At 46.7% G+C, this 18499-nt stretch overlaps 1 protein-coding gene and 1 long non-coding RNA gene across 3 annotated transcripts; one reads left to right on the top strand and one right to left on the bottom strand.

Moving 5' to 3' along the window:
• Window positions 1-352: 352 nt before the first annotated feature.
• LOC116796469 (ankyrin repeat domain-containing protein 40-like) lies at window positions 353-7189 on the bottom strand. 2 transcript variants are annotated; one of them, XM_032707104.1, is made up of 5 exons: window positions 6924-7189; window positions 6246-6394; window positions 4241-4726; window positions 3573-3748; window positions 353-2870 (listed from the first exon to the last, which is right to left on the bottom strand). In XM_032707104.1, exons 1-5 carry the CDS (start codon window positions 7055-7057, stop codon window positions 2727-2729), a joined length of 1089 nt encoding a protein of 362 aa, XP_032562995.1. In that variant the 5' UTR covers window positions 7058-7189; the 3' UTR covers window positions 353-2726. The 2 variants fall into 2 exon arrangements, with proteins under 2 accessions (XP_032562995.1, XP_032562994.1); XM_032707103.1 differs by having other exon boundaries at window positions 4241-4729.
• LOC116796470 lies at window positions 7023-9029 on the top strand. The gene is made up of 2 exons (XR_004360371.1): window positions 7023-8096; window positions 8141-9029. It is a non-coding gene; the product is annotated as an uncharacterized LOC116796470 (long non-coding RNA).
• Window positions 9030-18499: the final 9470 nt, after the last annotated feature.

Below are 18499 nucleotides of genomic sequence, written 5' to 3' on the forward strand. Positions count from 1 at the left end.
GCATAGAAAAGCCGGTGCCTTTCTAATAACTACCTCCAGATTTGACTGTGTGAACATCTCCACCAGAAGTTCATCTTTGTGAGAAGTATCTTCAAAGCTCGAGCCCAGGATAAATACCATCCCAGATTTTCTAGGAATGCTAAGCAAAATGCAAGTAGGTCCTTTAAAAGCAAGCACCTCTTACGTGCTTTTTCTATACTGTTTTTGACAGCCTAATAGTCTTTTATTGGGTGTTAAAAATGTACTGGCCTGTGATTTTTCGAAGTTGTGTTAAAATTTTAAGAGTGTCCTGTCCACTCTAAAGTGACCCCCCCCACCTCCTACCCTCACCCCAAAAAGGAAGAGATTGAAGTACTTGAAACAACTGATACTTTATTATAGTAGCAATGTCAGTTCAGTACAAGTTTGTAGTGCAAACAAAAGCAGTCCTTGGAAGAACGGTAAGTTTTGTAAACTTAGTCTCAGTTGTCATACCAACAGTTATTGTTCAAAGAAAAAGACCCAACAAAAAACAGTTAACATAATTAGTGTGCCTCTGAGTTTATCAAACTGCATAAAACATACAAAAATATTTCTCTGAATGCATAGACTTATTACTGTTGTTGTTACAGTTAGATCATGATTAAAGTTTAAAGTCTTAACACATTAACAGTTATTCTTGGTGGAAACTAGAGCAAATAAAGCTTTTTTTAAACCAGCTGCTCCTATAGCAGAATGTTCAGTAGTTAGTGGAGACAGTCCTTACACTGACTTCCTAAACAAAGGAACTGGAAATTAGATACTCATATTAATTTAGAGCCATTTAACCACTACTGTTTTTCAAACAGTTATTGCACATAATCTGAGCTACCTCCAAGCTATGCTGGAAAGATAAATACACAATTGTTAAAACCTCCTTTCCTGTCCTACAAGAAAAACAAAGTGGGAGCCCTAGTTAGGAAATTTTACTTCATACTGTGTCACAGTCTTGAGCTTCCCAGGAGTTGAATCTGGCATTAAAGTAACTCAGCTCCTGGCTGGAGAAGGGCCAGGATTGTGAGTGGAGAGTTGCAGGGTTGAGGTGATAAGATGTATATGGGCATGTGGGGAAGAGGATGATAATTATTTTCAATACAATAAGAAGGAATTTTAAGCCTAAGTAACTTGGTGAAATCCTGAACCCGTAGTCTCTGCTGGCAGAATGGGTTTCTGTGTTCTCCTGGCATGCAGCAGACTTACACACCAGGCTTGGGGAGCTCCTTGGGAGTAAAGCAGGACACTGGGAGGGTCCAGCCACGCTGCTCCTACCAAAACATGGTGCTGGTACTATTTATAGTCTGACTGTCAACATTGCAGTGCAGATCAACAACAACAAATACAGCACCAGCTGTGCAGCTCTGCTCTAGTGCAGCTTCATAAAGCAGAGAGGGAAGGAAAATCAATACAGCTGGGCAGGGGGGAAGAAAAATCAGCTCATGCTAAAAAAAGTCCCTCGTGCCTCCACCCACCTCAGGACCCAGTTAAGGTTTTGGTGCAAAGGTTAGCATCATAGTTTTTGGTACAAAACGAAAAGCCTCCAAAAGTGTAGCTTTGCAGGCTGCCATGTTAACAGGAAAAGCTCCAGCCTGTTTATGCTCCAGCAATGCTGCAGCTTAAATACTTTGTTCAACCCACAGATGGATGTTAACTGAAAAACAGCAAGAGTAGACTGTACATTGTGTTAAGTGAAGGTTAGTTACTTGCTTGTGCTGTGTTTCCCACTCAGTCTGGCTCACAAGAGCGTGGTTTCCTCCCTCCAGCTGCGATCCCTCACAGGGACACTTGTGCTTCCTCTGCTCCTCAAACAGCAGAAACTACCACACACCCTGTAACTGCTGTATGAGGGTGGGCCACAAAAAGCCTACCTGACTACACAGGACTGACACCTGGTGTGAGCAGTGCACTGGCTCACAGGGGTTGGAAAGGAAATAAATAAAACCATGGACACAGATTGGGGGTCCCCTCCCTATCTCCTGAAGCATGAGGGCTTTCTCTTGAAAGGGCACTTCAGCTTGTTTTGTGACTTAATTAGGGAGCATTTAAGAGAGGCTTCTGTATTTGGTGGAGGGATGCCATCACTTAAGGTGCAATATTCTCACATGGGAAAGAAGCATTTAAATGTGAGCACACTCCATTTACTTTCAGCCCAGTGAAAGTGTTTTCTCCTGTCACTTCAGAGCATTAAGATTTCTAGGTAACCCATCTGAGTCTTTGGGAAGGGGCAAGAGATTAAGGACTTGCACATTTTTCATTTTTAGGGAGAAAACTGTTCATTGTCTGTTAGATACCCTCTGACGTTTAACTTAACCAGGAACTTTTAATATATATATACACACACACACAGATACATAATTTCCCGAATCTCCTTTCCCTGACTCTTATTTGGTCAGAGCAGGTATACTCAACATACTTTTCATAAGAGTAATTATGTCTTTCCTGCCCTCTGCTGCCAAATACAACCAATAAACTTCCTTGAAATACATTGGAAGCATGTAATTTTTAGTAGACAAATGAGGTATCCCTTAGCTGAATACAGTATCAAGTAAAAAAATAAAAGCAAAGGGGTTATTAAATATAAAATATAGGCTATTAGTTAAAATAGTAACCCTAACAATAACTTAAGGTTTTACACACACTCAGCTCACTGCCTTCCAAAGGCAGCAGCCTGTCATTACCAGGTGTTCACATTCCAGATGCAGCTCCAAGAGTCAGTAAGTGAGCTTGGATGCTCTGCTGTTGTAGCACGGCCTCTCTGTCAGAGCGGCTGCAGCGTTTCGGAAAGGAGAGCTCTCACTTCTCACAAGAACTAATTCCAGCTCTTGGAAGTCCTGGAGTCTGGCAACATCCTTGTCCTTTTAAAGAACAGACAGAATGAGACATTACTCCTAAAAATAGCTGGTTATTATTTATAAAATAGCTAAAGTAAAAACTAAAATTTCGGGGAGGTCACACCCGATAGAAATAAATAATGAGAGGGAAAAAAAAATCCAGCATACCTTCTTTCTTTCAAAGAAGACTTGTTTGGTTTTTCTCCTTAAAATGTACATTTTCTTCTTGAACCTCATTATGATTTGCCAGTGTTTGTGTGTGTCACTCACCTAAGAGTTGTGATCAAGCTCATTTACAGACCTCCCGAACTGATATTTTTGGAACAGAAGAGCATGTTCATTTGTTAACAGCATATCTTTAAATTATTCATATGCCAATTTGTGGAGGTTATTTCCCCTTACTGTTTGTTCTTTTTAGGCAAGCAGATGCTGAGGTAGTACATGGCAATTATGTTAAAAGCACCCTAATGCGCTGCTTCTGATACATTTTAAAAAAGTAATAGTTTCATGCGCTTTAGGAGCTGGAATACTCTGCCTCTTTTGACAATATTTTTAAGTAAGTTATGATGAAGTTTTAAGAAAAGCCCAACATCCTTTTGAATTTGTGAGCTTAAGTCAGTGTTTGATTTTTAACAAAGGTGACATTTTACCAATCTTTTTACAAAAATACCTTCTCTGACGTCTGCAAAGTGCAAAGTCAAGTTAATCTCTGATTTCAGTTCTTACCTTTCTTACTAATGTGTTGGGGAGTTTTCTGATCTTCTCTACTTGTTCTGGATTAATGCCCAATTCACAGCAGCTCACTCTGAGCAGATCTTGGTAGGTCAGTTCTTGTCTGTCCAGTTCAATCTCAATGAAGTCATTGTCTCTGAGGTTCTGGACTCTCACCTTAAGCACAAGTTCTGACAGAAAGGATTAAAAGGTGGGTTTTTTTAAAAACAACAAACCAACCACAAAGGGCAACACTACAGTAATTTACCATTATCTTTTGTATTCAGGTTTTATAATGCGATCCCAATGATCTCACTAAGAAATACTGTGAGTTAATAGAAGCTTCCAGCAAAAATACACAGGGGAACCATGTTTACACTGTTTAAACTCTCATCCATCCAGTCATGAAGTCAAGTTTTAGCTGCATTTGACTCTATATCATGTAGTGCAGAATTTAATTTTTCATGTTACTTGGACTGATCTTTCTATTGGTTTGCAAAGTATTACCATGGTTAAAATACAGGCATCACAGCAGCAGAAAAAATTCAGGGTACTTTTGCCCACAGAACTCAACATCTCTGCCTCTGTTCTACTTGAGTCTGAAGCGGAATTAACACTATTCACCCAGTAACAAAACCATGGCCCACACTGGGGTAGAAGGGCAGTAAACAGCCCCTCGTTACCTTGCATGCTGTAGGGGAAGGTCCCAGTGAAGAAGAAGGGCTGGAAGGCCGGGGTGGGGCTGGTCACTGACGCGTGGGGCTGCAGAGGCCCAGCCTGGCCGGGTGCTCCTGGGGAGCAGAGCCCCGTGCCGGGGGGCATGGCCGGGGGGCACACGGGACCGTTGGGCACCGCTGGCCTGGCGTGTGCCGGGGCTGTGCCCACGGGGGGCACGGGGGGCGGCGGGGCCGTGGCGTCCAGCACGGGGGAATCCTCTTGGCTGCTGCATGGCGAGGGTGTGCATACGCTGTCGACCTGAGTTGTTGATGGGCAAGGGCTGGTTTCACACTGGGAAGCAGAAGAGATGGAAGCACTTTCATTCTGGGATTCTGCCAAGCTGCCTGGAATGCTTTCTTCGGTGTAAACGTAAGGGAATGGTGGGTTGGCCAAGTAGTTTGCAACAATTGGCAAATTTAAATCCTTCACTCCTTGGCATTCAGTTTCTTCCTCTACTAATGAAGTTCGAAAATGGGAAGTAGGGGACGGGGAGAGAAAATAAACCATCATGTTATTGGACAGATCTTTCTCATCTTGAATAGTTTTCCTGTTGTGTCTTAAAACTACATTGCATTCTGAGGTCATCAAAGGATGACAGAAACGTACCATTAGCATGAAATACCTGGGAGGCAAGCAGCTGTAAAGTTGAAAGAAAAACCTAGAAATGTCTACAGTGTATCCTGTATTTTAAAAACAAAGTGGGGGAAAAAAAATAACCATTGAAAGACTTAATTTCTAGCAGTGTTATTCCAGTGCTTTCAAAGGAATTCTATGACCAGTAGTTCTTTATTAAATCTCATTTTACAATGCTTTAATAGCACTGCTGTAAATAGTTTACTATGACCCAGGCCAGGAAGTTCAACCCAGTATTTCTTCAGACAAGTGACTACTTGCTGTAATACCCAAACAAACTCTTCTCTTGCTTAAAACACTACAGTAAGTGGCATTCCTGCCTGACTGAGGATTACAGGACATTAATAGTAATGTCAAAGCTGTTTAGAAAGATCAGCTTAATAGCACCACACTCCCAGAATAAAAACTAGGAGAATCTAAGTGATATGTGTTTATTCCCTAGGAAATACATTAAAGCTTAACAGACAGAAAATTACGGCAGCTCTGAACAGGGTTCATCCTCATGTGCTTGACGGTGTAGATGGTAAAAACAACGTGAGTCATTTGTCACAAACTAAGCCCAAGAGATGAGCACCTTTCCCAAAAGAAAACAAAGGTATCGTGCAAAGAACATGTCATTCCTTGAGTGGTGACTGTCGAAACCTGAGTCACAATTTAGCTGCAACTTCATTTAAGATAACCCTGCACTGCTGATGTAAAAGCAGATCACTGTAGAGGGCAATTTAAATGCAATTAGCAGAAGACAGAATATCAACATTTCCAAAGGTGAAGCACTTAAAAATTTTAATCTGGAGCACAGTACCTAAATTCTGATTGGCAACAGACACTGGTGGTGTTCAGGAGTGTCACACACATCTAACTGGGGTTGCTCTGCATATGAAAGGTGAAGATGGCAGAATTATGGGACAAAAATTAATCATGCTGCAAGTCACAGTATAACAACATGCTCAGAAGCCATAACTTTTGGAATGATGCAGTTGTTTCGAAAGGATTTGTAATTTTCGATTATGGTCAGACAACAGGCAAATTGTACAGTTGTGAAAGCCTCCTGCATGTTAGCTTCTGCTTAGTGACAGCAAACAGGACTGCAGCAGCACATTTACCAAAGCATACAGCTCTTCCATCCCTTGGTGACACAGCTCAGAATACAAAGCCTTCCTACCTGAAATCCCCATGTCTATTTGCCCAAGTGTGAATTCGAGTTAAAAATCACTTATCTAATGAGATACAATGGCCTCAGCCAAAGTTTTGCCAATCCACTGCCTCAGATAAAAGCACTAAAAACACTTTAGTGTTTAGACTGTGAATTCTAGATGACTTCAAAGACAGGAACTGTACCTCCCAAAATCTTCCGGATGTCTGGTTTTGTTGTTAACTGTGCAGCCAGCTCTCCTTTGGCAGTGAGGATCTGCTTATCCGCCCCAGCCTCCAGCAGGCAGGACACCACCTGAGCATGGTTCCGCTTACAGGCCCAGTGCAGGCAGGTCCTGCGGGAAGGAAAGAGAGGAGTTGGGACGCGTGGCAAGCAAGTCCTACTTCACCTGAGCTGTGCGTAAAGTGAGGATAACTGGGAATAAAGTTTCCTTCATTGCGTCGCTTTTTAAAGTCCTGAATCTACTGTAAGTTGTTGGGGCAGGGCCCTCCTTTGCTTTCCTATGGCACAGAGTGACTCCCATCGCTGTCCCGGGTTGGCGCTAGCGACTGGAAGAGGTCCTTGGGCAAACACGCAGTGACAGGTGGAAGGAGGGCGGCCTGCTTTTATCGTGATCCTCTTTAGAAGTAAATCTCCGAGCCTCCCGAGATTAGCTTTTCCTTTTTTGTAAATAGGGAAACTAAGAAACAGAAGAGCTGCGACCCCCCCAAGGCGCTCCCCCCACTCATGGATGGGCGCCCGAGTGCCGCGCGGGGCGCCCCGAGTCCAACCACCGCCAACACCCCGCAGGGAAAGGGCAGCGGGGAGAGGAGCCGAGCCCGGCAGCGACCCCGGCCCGCCCCGCGTCCCCCGCAGCCCCTCACCAGCCGTTGATCTCGTTGCGGGAGTCGATGTCCGCCCCCGCGCCCAGCAGCCGCCGCACCTCCGCCACGTCCCCCAGCGCCGCCGCTTCCCGCAGCCGCTCCTCCAGCTCCCGCGCCTCCGCCGCGCCGCTCATGGCCGGGGCCGGGCACGCCGGGCAGGGCCCCCCTCGGCCCCTCCCCGCCGCTCCGGAGCCCGTCGGGAGGGGCCGGGCGGTTCCTCAGCGCCGCTGCCCCGCCGGGCCCGGCCCGCCCCGGGCCCCCGCTCCGGCCCTCGCGGCCGCCGCCATCTTGTGCCCGGGGCGGGCGGGGAGCGCCGGGGCTGCCCCGGCCGGGAGGGGAACGGCCCGTATGTGGAATATTGTGTCCCGTTCTGGGCTCCTCCGCACAGAAAAAGGCAACGGGCTACTGCAGAGGGTCCAGCGGAGGCCGCAAAGATGGCGAGGGGTCTGGAGCATCTCTGACGAGGAGAGACTGTGGGAGCTGGGCCTGGTTAGTCTGGAGAAAACAGAGAGGATCTCATGAATGCAGATAAATATCTCCAAGGCAGGTGTCAGAGGATGGTGCCAGGCTCTTTTCAGTGGTGCCCAGCAACAGGACGAGAAGCAACGGCCATAAACTAAAATGCAAGAAGTTCCACCGTCAGCATGAAGACAAACTTCTTTCCATGGAAGGTGGCAAAGCCCTGGAACAGCTGCCCAGGGAGGGTGTGGAGCCTCCTCCTCTGGAGACATTCTAAACCCCACCTGGATATGTTCCTGTGTCACCTGCTCCAGGTGACCCTGCCTTGGCAGGGGGTTGGACTGGATGATCTCTAGTGTTTCCTTCCAACTCGAATGATTCTGTGATTCTATGTGACCCCTCTGGGTGCTGGGGTGGGATCCTGGACAGGGTGAAAAGCCCAAAACTGGAGCATTTCCTCTGACAGGCTCATCCCACCCTCGCTCACCACCCTGAGACCTGTGTGGAGGCTTGAGGGGAGAAAGTCATGGGGAGAGGGAGAAAGCTGCCCGGCAAAGGCACATCACAGAGTCGTTCAGGCTGGAAAAGACCTCTAAGATCATCGAGTGCAACCATTCATCCATCACACTGGCCTTGCCCTTTTCAGGGTGTTTTTGACTGGCAGCCTGCCTCCTGCCTGTGAGCTGTGAGGCTGCCATGGGCTGGGGCAGGAAGGTACAACAAGGATGGGTTCAAATCCAGGGACTGGGGCTGGGCAGGTACCACAAGGATGGGTTCAAATCCGTGGGCCAGGAGTGAAATCCACCAGGGTTTTTCCCCCCAGACATTTCCAGCCCTGGCACCTCCAATTCCCAGTCATCTTCTCACCAGCATGTTGCTCACACTCTTAATTAAATCACTGCAACCTGTATTGGGGAGCTAATTTATCTCCATGCTTTCTGTTTTGGCATCAGTGTCTGCCACCAAGGAGAAATTTGCACTAAGCTATTTGGTCTTTTTATTTCATTGCTTCTCTTTTATTGCTTAATTTTTTTATTAGTGACATTATTTTTAGCCTACCGTTTAATTTTGGACTTGGGTTGCTGTTCCTTTGGTCTGCTGTTCCTGCTCTGGCAGTTGTGGCAATTAGGTTGTGGTGATGCCTGCAGCATTACCTTCCAAACAGTTCCCAAATATCTATCCATATAAATGAAGCTTCAAAACACAAACAATCATCTTCCTTTTAATCAGTCAGGAGAGACAGAGGCCCACAGGCCAGACATTTCTGTTTCTCCAAGAGAGAAGCATCCCTGCAAAGTGCCCTTGTGAAGGCAGGAGGGGCAAGCCAGTGATGACATTTTTAGCTACCGTGGCAAAGGTTACACGGTGACTCAGTGGTAAGTTTTTCACACCAGATCACATGCTGTTCATCCCATGCAACAGGCTGCAACACGCTGGGCAAAAATTTTGCCCAGCTCATACCATGAGACTCAACCAACTGTAGGAGAAACAACTGGATTTAGAGAATGTTTTGCAAACAACATTTACCCAGCAACAGCCTTGAATTCCAATCTCCGAGACCTGGAAGACCAGCCTTCAACTGGACACTGCTGTTACCTGAATATTTTAATTTGCTTCCTTTTTCAGTAAAAGCATCTTAAATGATCACTTTTTAACCCACAATTCCTTTTGTCTGTTTTCAGCATCTGTGGCATAAAGCTGTAAAACAAAGACAAGGCACACAGAAGTGGAGACCTGGGGATATGTTATAGGAAGCAGGGCACTCTCTTGCACACTGTGAAAGCTTTAAATCCCAGTTTTTTACATTTGGAAAAATCCAGTAGGATAAAGTGGCAAAAGAGTCTTTTCTGAAGTCATATAAGACAACAGTCAGGTGAGGAAAAGCTGCTTGGGTGGCAAAGTGCAGAACAGGCCCAAAACCAGAAACACCGTTCCTAGTTCTCCAGTACTGCTGCCACTAGATGTCACGGTGGAACAGCAAGAGGAGCCCGGAGTGTGGCTTTGTGCTTCTTGCTGTAATGGTAAAATGCCTTTAAATTTGTCTCGGCACATCCATAGTGTCTCCATACAGCTTTGATCCTGCGGATTTCAAAGCTCCGTGTGGTGCAAAGGGACATTATGCAACATTTCCACACAGGCGCAGGGGAGCCGGTGCAGGGAGCTGGTTTCTGGGGGGTTATGGGCTTTTTCTCTCTTTTTTTTTTTTTTTTCCCCCTCTACTTGATCTCCTCTCTTGAGGCCACACAGGGCTTTTAAGGACTCGAAGCCGGCGGGTGATGCACTGAGATGCTCTCTCTCACGCTCTCTTGGGATGAGTATCCTACTCCGTCGTGCCTGTGCCAAGCCCTGTTAAATGCAGCTCGGGCTCACCATTGCTTAGTTACACAATGTACTTCTCCCCGGAGTCATGAGATCTCCTCCTGCAAGGAAGGCTGTGTGGAAGAGGATTAGCAGCGAGTTCACTTGACTCAGAGCTCCCCACTGCCGCCATGAGCCCTCCTGCTCGTGCCCCACGCGTGGAGCCCCAGAGCCCCTAACATGCGTTGCCCCCTCCCCCTTTATTGGCACTAGTGCTGCACACACCAAATCCCAGCAGAGCCAAGAACTTGTCCTTTCCCTGCTCCTTTCCCATATGGCAGCTCGGTCTGTGCCCGTGCTCGCCAGGCCCCCACGGTGCTGTACCTGTGCCGGGCACACGTGCACACACCTCCCTGCCGAGAGCAGATCCTGCATGGACCCAGGTGCACCGAGGCAGGTGGTGGCTGAGGGTTGCCCATCCCCTTTGGAATCTGCTGGGAATCACACACGGTGCTGTGCACCTGTGGCTTGAGCAGCCACTTTTCCTCCCAAACGCTAAATGCTTTTGGCCTTTGGTGGGAACACGCTGAGCTCTGAGCCACAGTGTGTGTGTGTGTGTGTGTGTGTGTGTGTGCATAGCCCAGGCCAGTGATATTTTGTTTTGTTGTGATTTACAGGTGCTCGGTGCTCCCTGTGTGTTCCCCATCCGAGGGGAGCCGTGCCCGCCAGCCCTGAGCCTGCGGCATTGCCGGGAGCGCTGTGCACGCCTGGCACTGCAGAGCCACCTCTTCCCTGTGACAGGCTTGGAGTAACCACAGGGGAGGCTGGGGCCATTCTTTGTCCTCAGAGCAAGTTTTCCAGATTTTATTGGTTAAGTTTTAATGTGTCTTTTTGCAAGCTTCCGACTGTGCCCAAATCTCTGGATTGGTTCTTTTCTCCTTTTTTGGAGAAACCATGGTCTGTCTGTTTGCTATTTGCTCCTGTTTTTTTCCAGGCTTTCACAGTTTTTCATTCCCTTTGCATTTCAGGTTTCATTCCCCAAATAACTCCATTCTTCCCCATTGAACCAACTTCTCAGTCATTGAAAGTTATGATTAAACATGTTTTTAAGGGCTTAATTCCCAGTTACACAGTGATACTGACAGCTGTATGATCATATTTGAAACACCCAATCCCCACCCAACCCACCAAAATAATGTTTCTGGCAATTTAAACCAACTTGTGCACTTATTAGAAATAAGATTTAGGGATAGTCAGAAACCTTAAATAGTATACTTAATGCACAGAGGGAGAGAGATTTAAAGCCACTATGGGATTAAGGCTCAAGGAAATGGAAGGACTGGTGGAGAATAAAGATGGAAGGAATTAAAAGTCAAGCCCAATATTCACCTAGATTTAAACTAATTTATGCTGCCCACTTTGGGCCTTTTGATGGGTGTTTGAAGGCAAAGGAGACAATTTCAGAGGAGGAAGTCAAAGTCACATGTGAGAAGCAGTTTATATTATAACAGTTTTTGTGCTGGCCCCCTGGAATTCCCTGTGTGAGAGTTTGTAGGTGAATTAGGTTAAACTGAAAACTCCACACTCTCAAGTCTGAGCCTGTGTCACCCCACGCTCACTTCATGCCCATGGGAAGAAACACACAGCACGAAGGCTGATTCATCTCATTCTGGGGCAGGTGTCTAAAATAGCACAGCCAGATCATCCTCTGGAGATGCCTCTTGTGTTCTACCTGCTGTCAAAGGATCCAAAGGGAATGAGGTTTGAACCCGATAATTTCCAGCTGCCTAGTGGCAGGCAAGATGAGCAGATGAAGGCAGAGTGGCTGGGGCTCTACACAACTTGAGAATAGTTCCTCTTCTTAATGAGATAAATAAATCATTCCAGTGAATTCCAGAGTTTCAGGGAACTCAAACATGATTTTGTTTTGACCGTAAATTACAGCTTTTTCACCAAATCACCAGGCAGGGATTGCAACACTGATAGTGGTACAGATGGCTGGAATTTAGGACAGGTCTTGGCCCCCTGGAACATCGCTGGATCGCAGTGCAGCCGGCTATCTCATGGGTTTTCAGCCCTGCTGAGCATCCTTCCAGGGCTCAAGGGCAGCAGAGGGCCTAAAAAAGAGACTTTTTAGCCAGTGTGAGCACACTCACATTCACACAGATGCACGTGCCTGAAGCATGGAGGGAAGTTTGATGGGGAGGGGTTGTAAAATGGCATTGATATTTGGGGGAATGGTGATCTCCAGAGGAAAGATCTGCTCAGGCAGACAAATCCCTTTAGAAATCAGGCATAGTGTGTGGCTGGTTTTTTTCTCAGTTGTTGATTTAACATTGTTTCTATTTGTAGAACAAGTATATAATTTCTGAACAAACAAGTCAGGGAACTGGAACCTGAGGGGAGTGGTACATCAGCTCAGGGACTCATGGTTAAGAAGTCCAATAGATTTTGATAACAACTGAAAATTGTTCAGTGGATTAGTGTCTAAAGCCAGTTTGGCTTCAAGTAATGACAAGCCTGAACTGCAGTGCCGTGGATCCAAACTTCTCCCCTGAGGGTGGTTGTTGCTTGTGTTGGGGTTGCAGTAGGGCCCCCAGGTGTGACCCTGGTTCCCTCTGAGCTCAGAGAAACCCTAACCCAGAAAACAGAGCAGACAAGGGGCTGCCTTTGCTTTCTCTCCAGACGTCTGGCTGCATTCCTCTCTGCCCAGGCCTGTCGTTCCTCCCTTTGCTCTCCTAATCCATGAAACAGGCTCATCCTGGGGATGAGGGGCAGATGTATGTAGTTGCCTGATTCCTGCATAGGGGCATGTCCTGTTTAGGCATTTGGAGTCAAAAGGCTTCTTTGGATTTTGCCCCAGTTCATCTCCTGCAGGACTCCTGTTTGAAGTTCACAAGATGATGGGGATGGTTCACCTGCACGTCTAAGAAAAAAAAAATGGCTTTATCAAGACAAGGTCTGTATTTATTGCTGCAGGGATTTTTGCTTTAGAAGAAGCTGGGCCCGTGCAGGAGACCTGATCAGGGTGTTTGGATTCTCCTTAGGCTGTGTTTTGGCCATCAGGGAGAAAGCCACAAAAGCAAATCATAGCTGAGGGGCTGTGCCCTGTGCACCCCTTGTGGTCCTGAGACACGGCAAGTCAATTTGGAACACTCCATTGCCCTGGCTGGGCTTTCAACCAGGCACTATACAATTCATCAGAGTAATTAGCAAAGCTGTAACTAAAGAGGTCTCCATGGAGATCGACAGCATCACCTCCCAGCTGGTACATTCTCTGCCTCCTATTCTAAATTTGTTCTCACTGTCTCCCTGGCTCTAGACCATAAGGTTAGTGAAATCTTCCAACATTTGTGACACCTCAGAGCAGTGGAGAGAATGACAAAGGTGGTTGGGAGGGGGCTGAGAGAGAAATAACCTCGTTGGTGCCTCAAGGAAAGCAGCAGAAGCTGTTCAGACATATATAGCCAGAGTTTTGAGAATGGGATTAGGCAGAACAGCACCTCTGCCTGCCTGTCACTTGCAAATTCTTGCTAATACTTTAGGAGCTTATTGGAGGTCAGCACCAAACACCCAAACAGACTAATCTGTATTATAGACACATAATCAAAGTCACAAGGTTTTACATAATATATATTGGTGACACAAGAAGTGTTTGTTCGAATAATTTTGTCATCAAGATTAGGGGCCATGAAAGCCTCTACTGTGCACTAACCCGGTTTTCTATGGCTGTGGATACTCCAGATTCCTCAAACTAATCAAAAAGGAGCCGAAAAAGTTTATGTTCTGAAACAGTTACAGTATTAGGTTTCTGGCCATGGCAAAGTTTAACAAAAAAAAAAAGTATGTGTGTGTGTGTGAGGTAGAAAGGGCTGTGCTTAAGCTGCAGCTTAAGGCGTGAACAAATGGCTGGAGATACAATTCTTGCATTCCTCATTTTTTCCTGACAGTTTTGCAGTTGCAGCAAATCACACCTCACACTCACACATGGCTCTGCGGGAATGGCAAGAGGCTGGGATTTGGAAGATAAACTGATGTCACTTGACCCACTTGTGAGCTTTATAGTCCCCTTCAGGAAGGTGGAAGCTGTGGCACAGAGGGAGTGAGTGGTCTGGGCTCACGGAGTAAGTCAGAGGCAGGGACAGGGACGGGTTCTGTGGAGATAACCATTCCATACTGACAAATCTGATTGACTTCAAAAGGAAATTAGTTTATGGAAATGTTTGGAAATGTGTAGAAAAGCCTCATTTTCCACCCCGTGTAGAGCTTTGTAACCATGGTGTTACAGAAACACAAGAGAAAATGTGTAAAATTATGAAAGAAGAAACACCCAAAAAAAAAAAAAAAAAAAGGATTCAAGACCATTTTCTCTGTGCTGGGAAGAGACTAAGCCACAGCTCATGCCATGGGCTGCAGAGATGATGTAAAGATTTTCCAGGCACATAGACCAGCTTGTTCTCCTGGCTGATGCACAGCAAAGACAGAGGTCTTGTGAAGGTACCCCAAATATTGCTGTCCTGCTGCAGGAGTTCACCCCACATGAAGTACCTCAGTGGGAATCCCATTGCCCTAAACTCCCCCACAGTCAATGAGGAGAGAGCAAGAGCGATGCCAGCCAGACATCTGCAGAAGTGGAATCAGAACTTGGGAGGGCTGAATCGTCCTCTAGATTCGCCGCAGTTCACATGCTGCTACCATGTGAACCCAGGGCTGAAAGCACTCCGGCGGCTTTTCCAGGACTCCTGAAAGCCCCTTTGTGGAAGCAGAGCTGACTGAACTGGCCTTCAGGTCAAGAAAAATCAAGCACTGGGTGGGATTTCCAAGAGTACTTGGCTGTAACCTCACCCTGCTCCCCTTTGAAGTCAGCAGAATATTTACATCGATTTCGAGTGGAGAAAAATCAGGCCAGTGCAGAGCATTTGAAACGATGCTCCGGTCCCTTTGTACCTCCCAGCTCAAAGGCCGTCTGCTGTGTCTGTGATTAAACACCATCCCAGCAATTGGTTGGACAGCACGATGAGCCCAATGTGCTGGCCCTGGGGGCACAGGGAAATTATAATGATTAAACCACGTGAATCTCCTAAACGTTACCTGCGATCGTGCTGCCGGCCACCATCGCGTCAGGCAGGCACGGGCCAGTTACCTGCAGAACTGCCATGGAAAAGAAAGTACTGTGGCCTCTTCACGCTGCAAACAATAAAAGATCAAAATAAAAATGGATCTGGAATTAGCTGGAATCAGAAAGAGTGACAATGAAAAAAAGCCGTTAAATACAGATGAACATCCTGCTGCCAGGGAAGGAAGGATGGGCTTGCTCCTCTAAAGATCAATGGAAGCGGATCATCACTGGTTTGCAGACATCACTCACACCTCCAGCCTCTGTTCAGATCTGCTGGTCAATGAATGCCAGGAAAGGAGCACATTTAAGTACCAGATTTGCATGTCAGCTCCTTTGGGCACTTCAAGTAAGGGTGTCATGTAAGTGGCCTGGAAGAGCTGTTCTAACTCCTTCTGTTGGCCATCATCTGGGTTTGAGCAGTGCAGATTGAGATGCCTTGCATCTCGAAAAGAGTAGAAGAGTACACAGGGCACACTGAAACAAAATAGCTCACCTTTTAGAAAGACTCTTAATGTGTCCAGCTTACCAGGCAGGGACTGCCCTGGCAGAGGTCACCCTCTGAGCACGGGCAGAGGATGTGCTGTGTGACAGCCAGGACTGCTAACAGCCAGCAAAGCCAAATGAGGGCAATAACTCTTCAGTCAGAAAGAATTTTGCCCTAATTTAGATTTAAATTCCAAGAAGACGGAATTGACGCTAAAAGGATTTCATGGTATTTGCAGAAATGGAAATAGTTCCATTTTGTGAAAATTAACTTGTTTATAGTGAAGTTTTGGATACCAAACCCGCGGAGGAGCTCTGGGACTTCCAGGTTGTCTGAAGAAGCCAACACTCGTTGCCTGATGAAAAGCCCAGTTGCTGGGAGCTGCTCTGCATCTCCTGGAGAGGCTCCCAGCCACAATGAGGGTTCCAAACTTCAGCAGAATCAGTGGCTTGGTAAAGTCTCACATGAAGCACAAAACCGAGCAAATCTGCAGCAGTTTAACCTCGCCTCACAAATTCTCCTCCACTGAAAGGTTCATAACCTTTCTGAAAAGGTTAACCCCGAGTGATGGTGAGATGGTTACTTCATGTTGAAACCACAGGGAATTTAAGGCTTGCAGTACGAACCAGGACAAACCCCGGGTTTTCAAGGAAAAAAGAACTGGAGGGAGTTAAATTAAATTAGCACAGCAGGTTAAAACCTTACTATTTTTATAAGTTGAATCACATCACAAACAAAAGCAAGGTGACTTTTCTATATTGAACCTGCTTTCTGAGAAGGAAATGGTGCCCATGGGGTTGGAATCAGGGTCTCAGGACTCCAGCCTTTTGTGGCTGTTGCTGTGTGATACTCATCAAGTGATTTCCTCCCAGCTTTAAATTCCTAAAAGTAAATACAGGAGGTTAAATTAGGGTCATTTGCAGACTGAAGTGAACCTGTGCAATGCGTTCAATAATATTCATTAGCCTCCTACTTGGGGAACTAAATTAACTCACGTTCCTGGAGAAACACCACTAGCTCTTGGTAAAAGATGTGCTGAGCACTCAGCCTGAGCACATGTCAGGCCTGCCCCTCACTTTTATTCTGAGCTTTTATTCAAATCGGGCTGGAACCAAGCAGAAAATCTGAAGACCATAAAGACCAACAATAAATGTACTAGTTCAGCCCTGAGGTTTTCATGCAGTGGCTCATACAGCCACAACAGTGCTGCAAGCCATGGGAACGTCTCCAGTTGCACACCACGGATTTAGTGCCAGTTTCCTAAAGTGCCATTATTCAAGCTCACCATGAAACTAATCACTAGTTCCCAAAACCTGCAACAAAACAAGGTGCTCAAGCCTCTCTGCAGCAGACATGTGTAGCTGGACCAGCCTGCTCACCGTGGAAGCAGGTGGCTGAGAGGGCCTAACATGGACAGTGCTGGCCCTGCACTGGTACCACCGTGGCTGTGATTTCTGTTTATTGGCATTCACGGTTGCATTACAGATCTCAGATTTCCCTAACTCAAAGATTAAATGATGGAGCAGGTCTCACTCAGCATTGAGGGTGACAGAGAACAAGGCTGGAAGAGACTTTGGGAGGTGACTTAGACCCTCCTGCTCTATGCCAGGGTGAACCCATTGCCAACATTTCACCTTTCCAATCTCGGCAGTCCAAAGATGACAGCGCCATGGCCTCTCCAAATTATCTATGGGATACTTAAGGCTTTGCCTCTGACAGAGAGACAGAAAGATGGGCTGGTGAAAGACAAGCTTCTGAGCTCAGCTTTTCCCCATATCTCATTGATAACAGGCTGATTATCTTCCTTTGTACCCTCGGTGCCTCTTGCTGTGCTGTTTCAGACAGAATAAACCGAACAATAATGAACCATCATCAAACTGGCAATTGCTTCCTGCCCAGCTTACGTTAGCAGAGAAAGAGAAAGCAAATGATGATTAGTCGTATGTCTGCACTCAAAGATAAAACCCCCGAGCAGAAGCCATCTGCCGAGGCATAAAATAATAATTCTGGCGCTAGCCCTGTCTGAGTGCAGGGCCATCAGCTCTCCCCGAAACACAACGCAACACAGGCCTAATGCTGAGCTCTAGCAGGTGGCCCATAACCCTGTAATAAACTCCCTGACATTATTGATTTCCCCCCCCCCCCAAACTGAGCCCTTTTGTCTAACTACATTAACTTCTGCTTACTGAGCAGCTGCACGTGAGGCAACACATAAACAGCAGCTCGTTTGGGTGAGCGATCGCCGCGCTGAATGTGCCCCCCGAGCCTGTCCCTGCACGCTGGGATCTGCTCAGATGGGCTGTTTCAGAAGTCAAAACCAGCACTTGTTAGCTCTGGGCACTTCCAGGGAGATTTCTATCTTTACTTGGGGAAAATTGAAATATGCCTCCACTTCTAATTGTGCATTTGAAGAGCCCTGAAATAGGACCCAGGTGCGCTGTTCCCATTGCAAAACTTCAGCCAGATCTGCCCTGCCCATGTGTGTGCTCCAAAAGCATGTGGCCAGCACAGCAGTCTTTGCCTGTGCTTTGATGTTTGGAGGTGCATCTCATGCTGCCAAAAATCCTTCTCTCTTGGCCAACCATCCAACCAGTGTGAGCTATGTGCTTTTCTGAGGTCTGTGGAAAGGCACCCGAGCTGGGATTCCTGGCCATCCCCTGAGCAGGTCCTGCAGAGGTTTGTGGAAAGGGGCATAGCTCAGAGGGGAAGGTTTGATCCTTTGCAGTCCAAACCAAGCTGAAGCTGAGTTCCGAAGGCACTATCTGTATTTTTCTGTGGGTTTGGAAGAAATGTTCCTGCTTAAGACAAGCTGTACTCTGAAAGGGATTTGGCAGTGACATTCCCTCTCAGCTTTAAGAGCAATAAGCTTTACATACATCCTGGAACATCGTTACTGTCTAAATGAGACAGGGGTTTTTTAAAGTTCTTTTCTGTTCAGGCATCACATTTTCACCTGTGCATGGACAAGAAGCCACCTATGGAGGGTGAATGATGATGGTGGGGCCAAAGAAGAGCGTGTCCTTAGGGCTCCCTGTGTGATTGGGGTCTCTACAGGCAGGGCAGGTTTTGGTGCCCTGTTTGGAAAAAGGGGCTGATTGCTGCTGTGGGCAGTGCAGGGAGCTGGTACCAAGCCCTGCTGTCCTGTGGGAGGAGGAGGAGGGTGGCCTCAAGGAGCAGAATCTGTGCTTTAAGCTAAGCTCAAAGGCAGAAGGTGTC

The sequence above is a fragment of the Chiroxiphia lanceolata genome, chromosome 19 (genome assembly GCF_009829145.1).
Source record: "Chiroxiphia lanceolata isolate bChiLan1 chromosome 19, bChiLan1.pri, whole genome shotgun sequence".
Lineage (NCBI taxonomy): Eukaryota > Metazoa > Chordata > Aves > Passeriformes > Pipridae > Chiroxiphia > Chiroxiphia lanceolata.

What these genes read in the sequence shown, in the direction of transcription:
- LOC116796469 (XM_032707103.1), bottom strand. Translation starts at nt 7,057, where the DNA reads ATGAGCGGCGCGGCGGAGGCGCGGGAGCTGGAGGAGCGGCTGCGGGAA. An exon ending in CATCCGGAAGATTTTGGGAG is followed by an intron (nt 4,730 to 6,245) that starts GTACAGTTCCTG and finishes GAACTTCATTAG; the next exon opens with TAGAGGAAGAAACTGAATGC. An exon ending in CCAACACATTAGTAAGAAAG is followed by an intron (nt 2,871 to 3,572) that starts GTAAGAACTGAA and finishes GTTCTTTAAAAG; the next exon opens with GACAAGGATGTTGCCAGACT.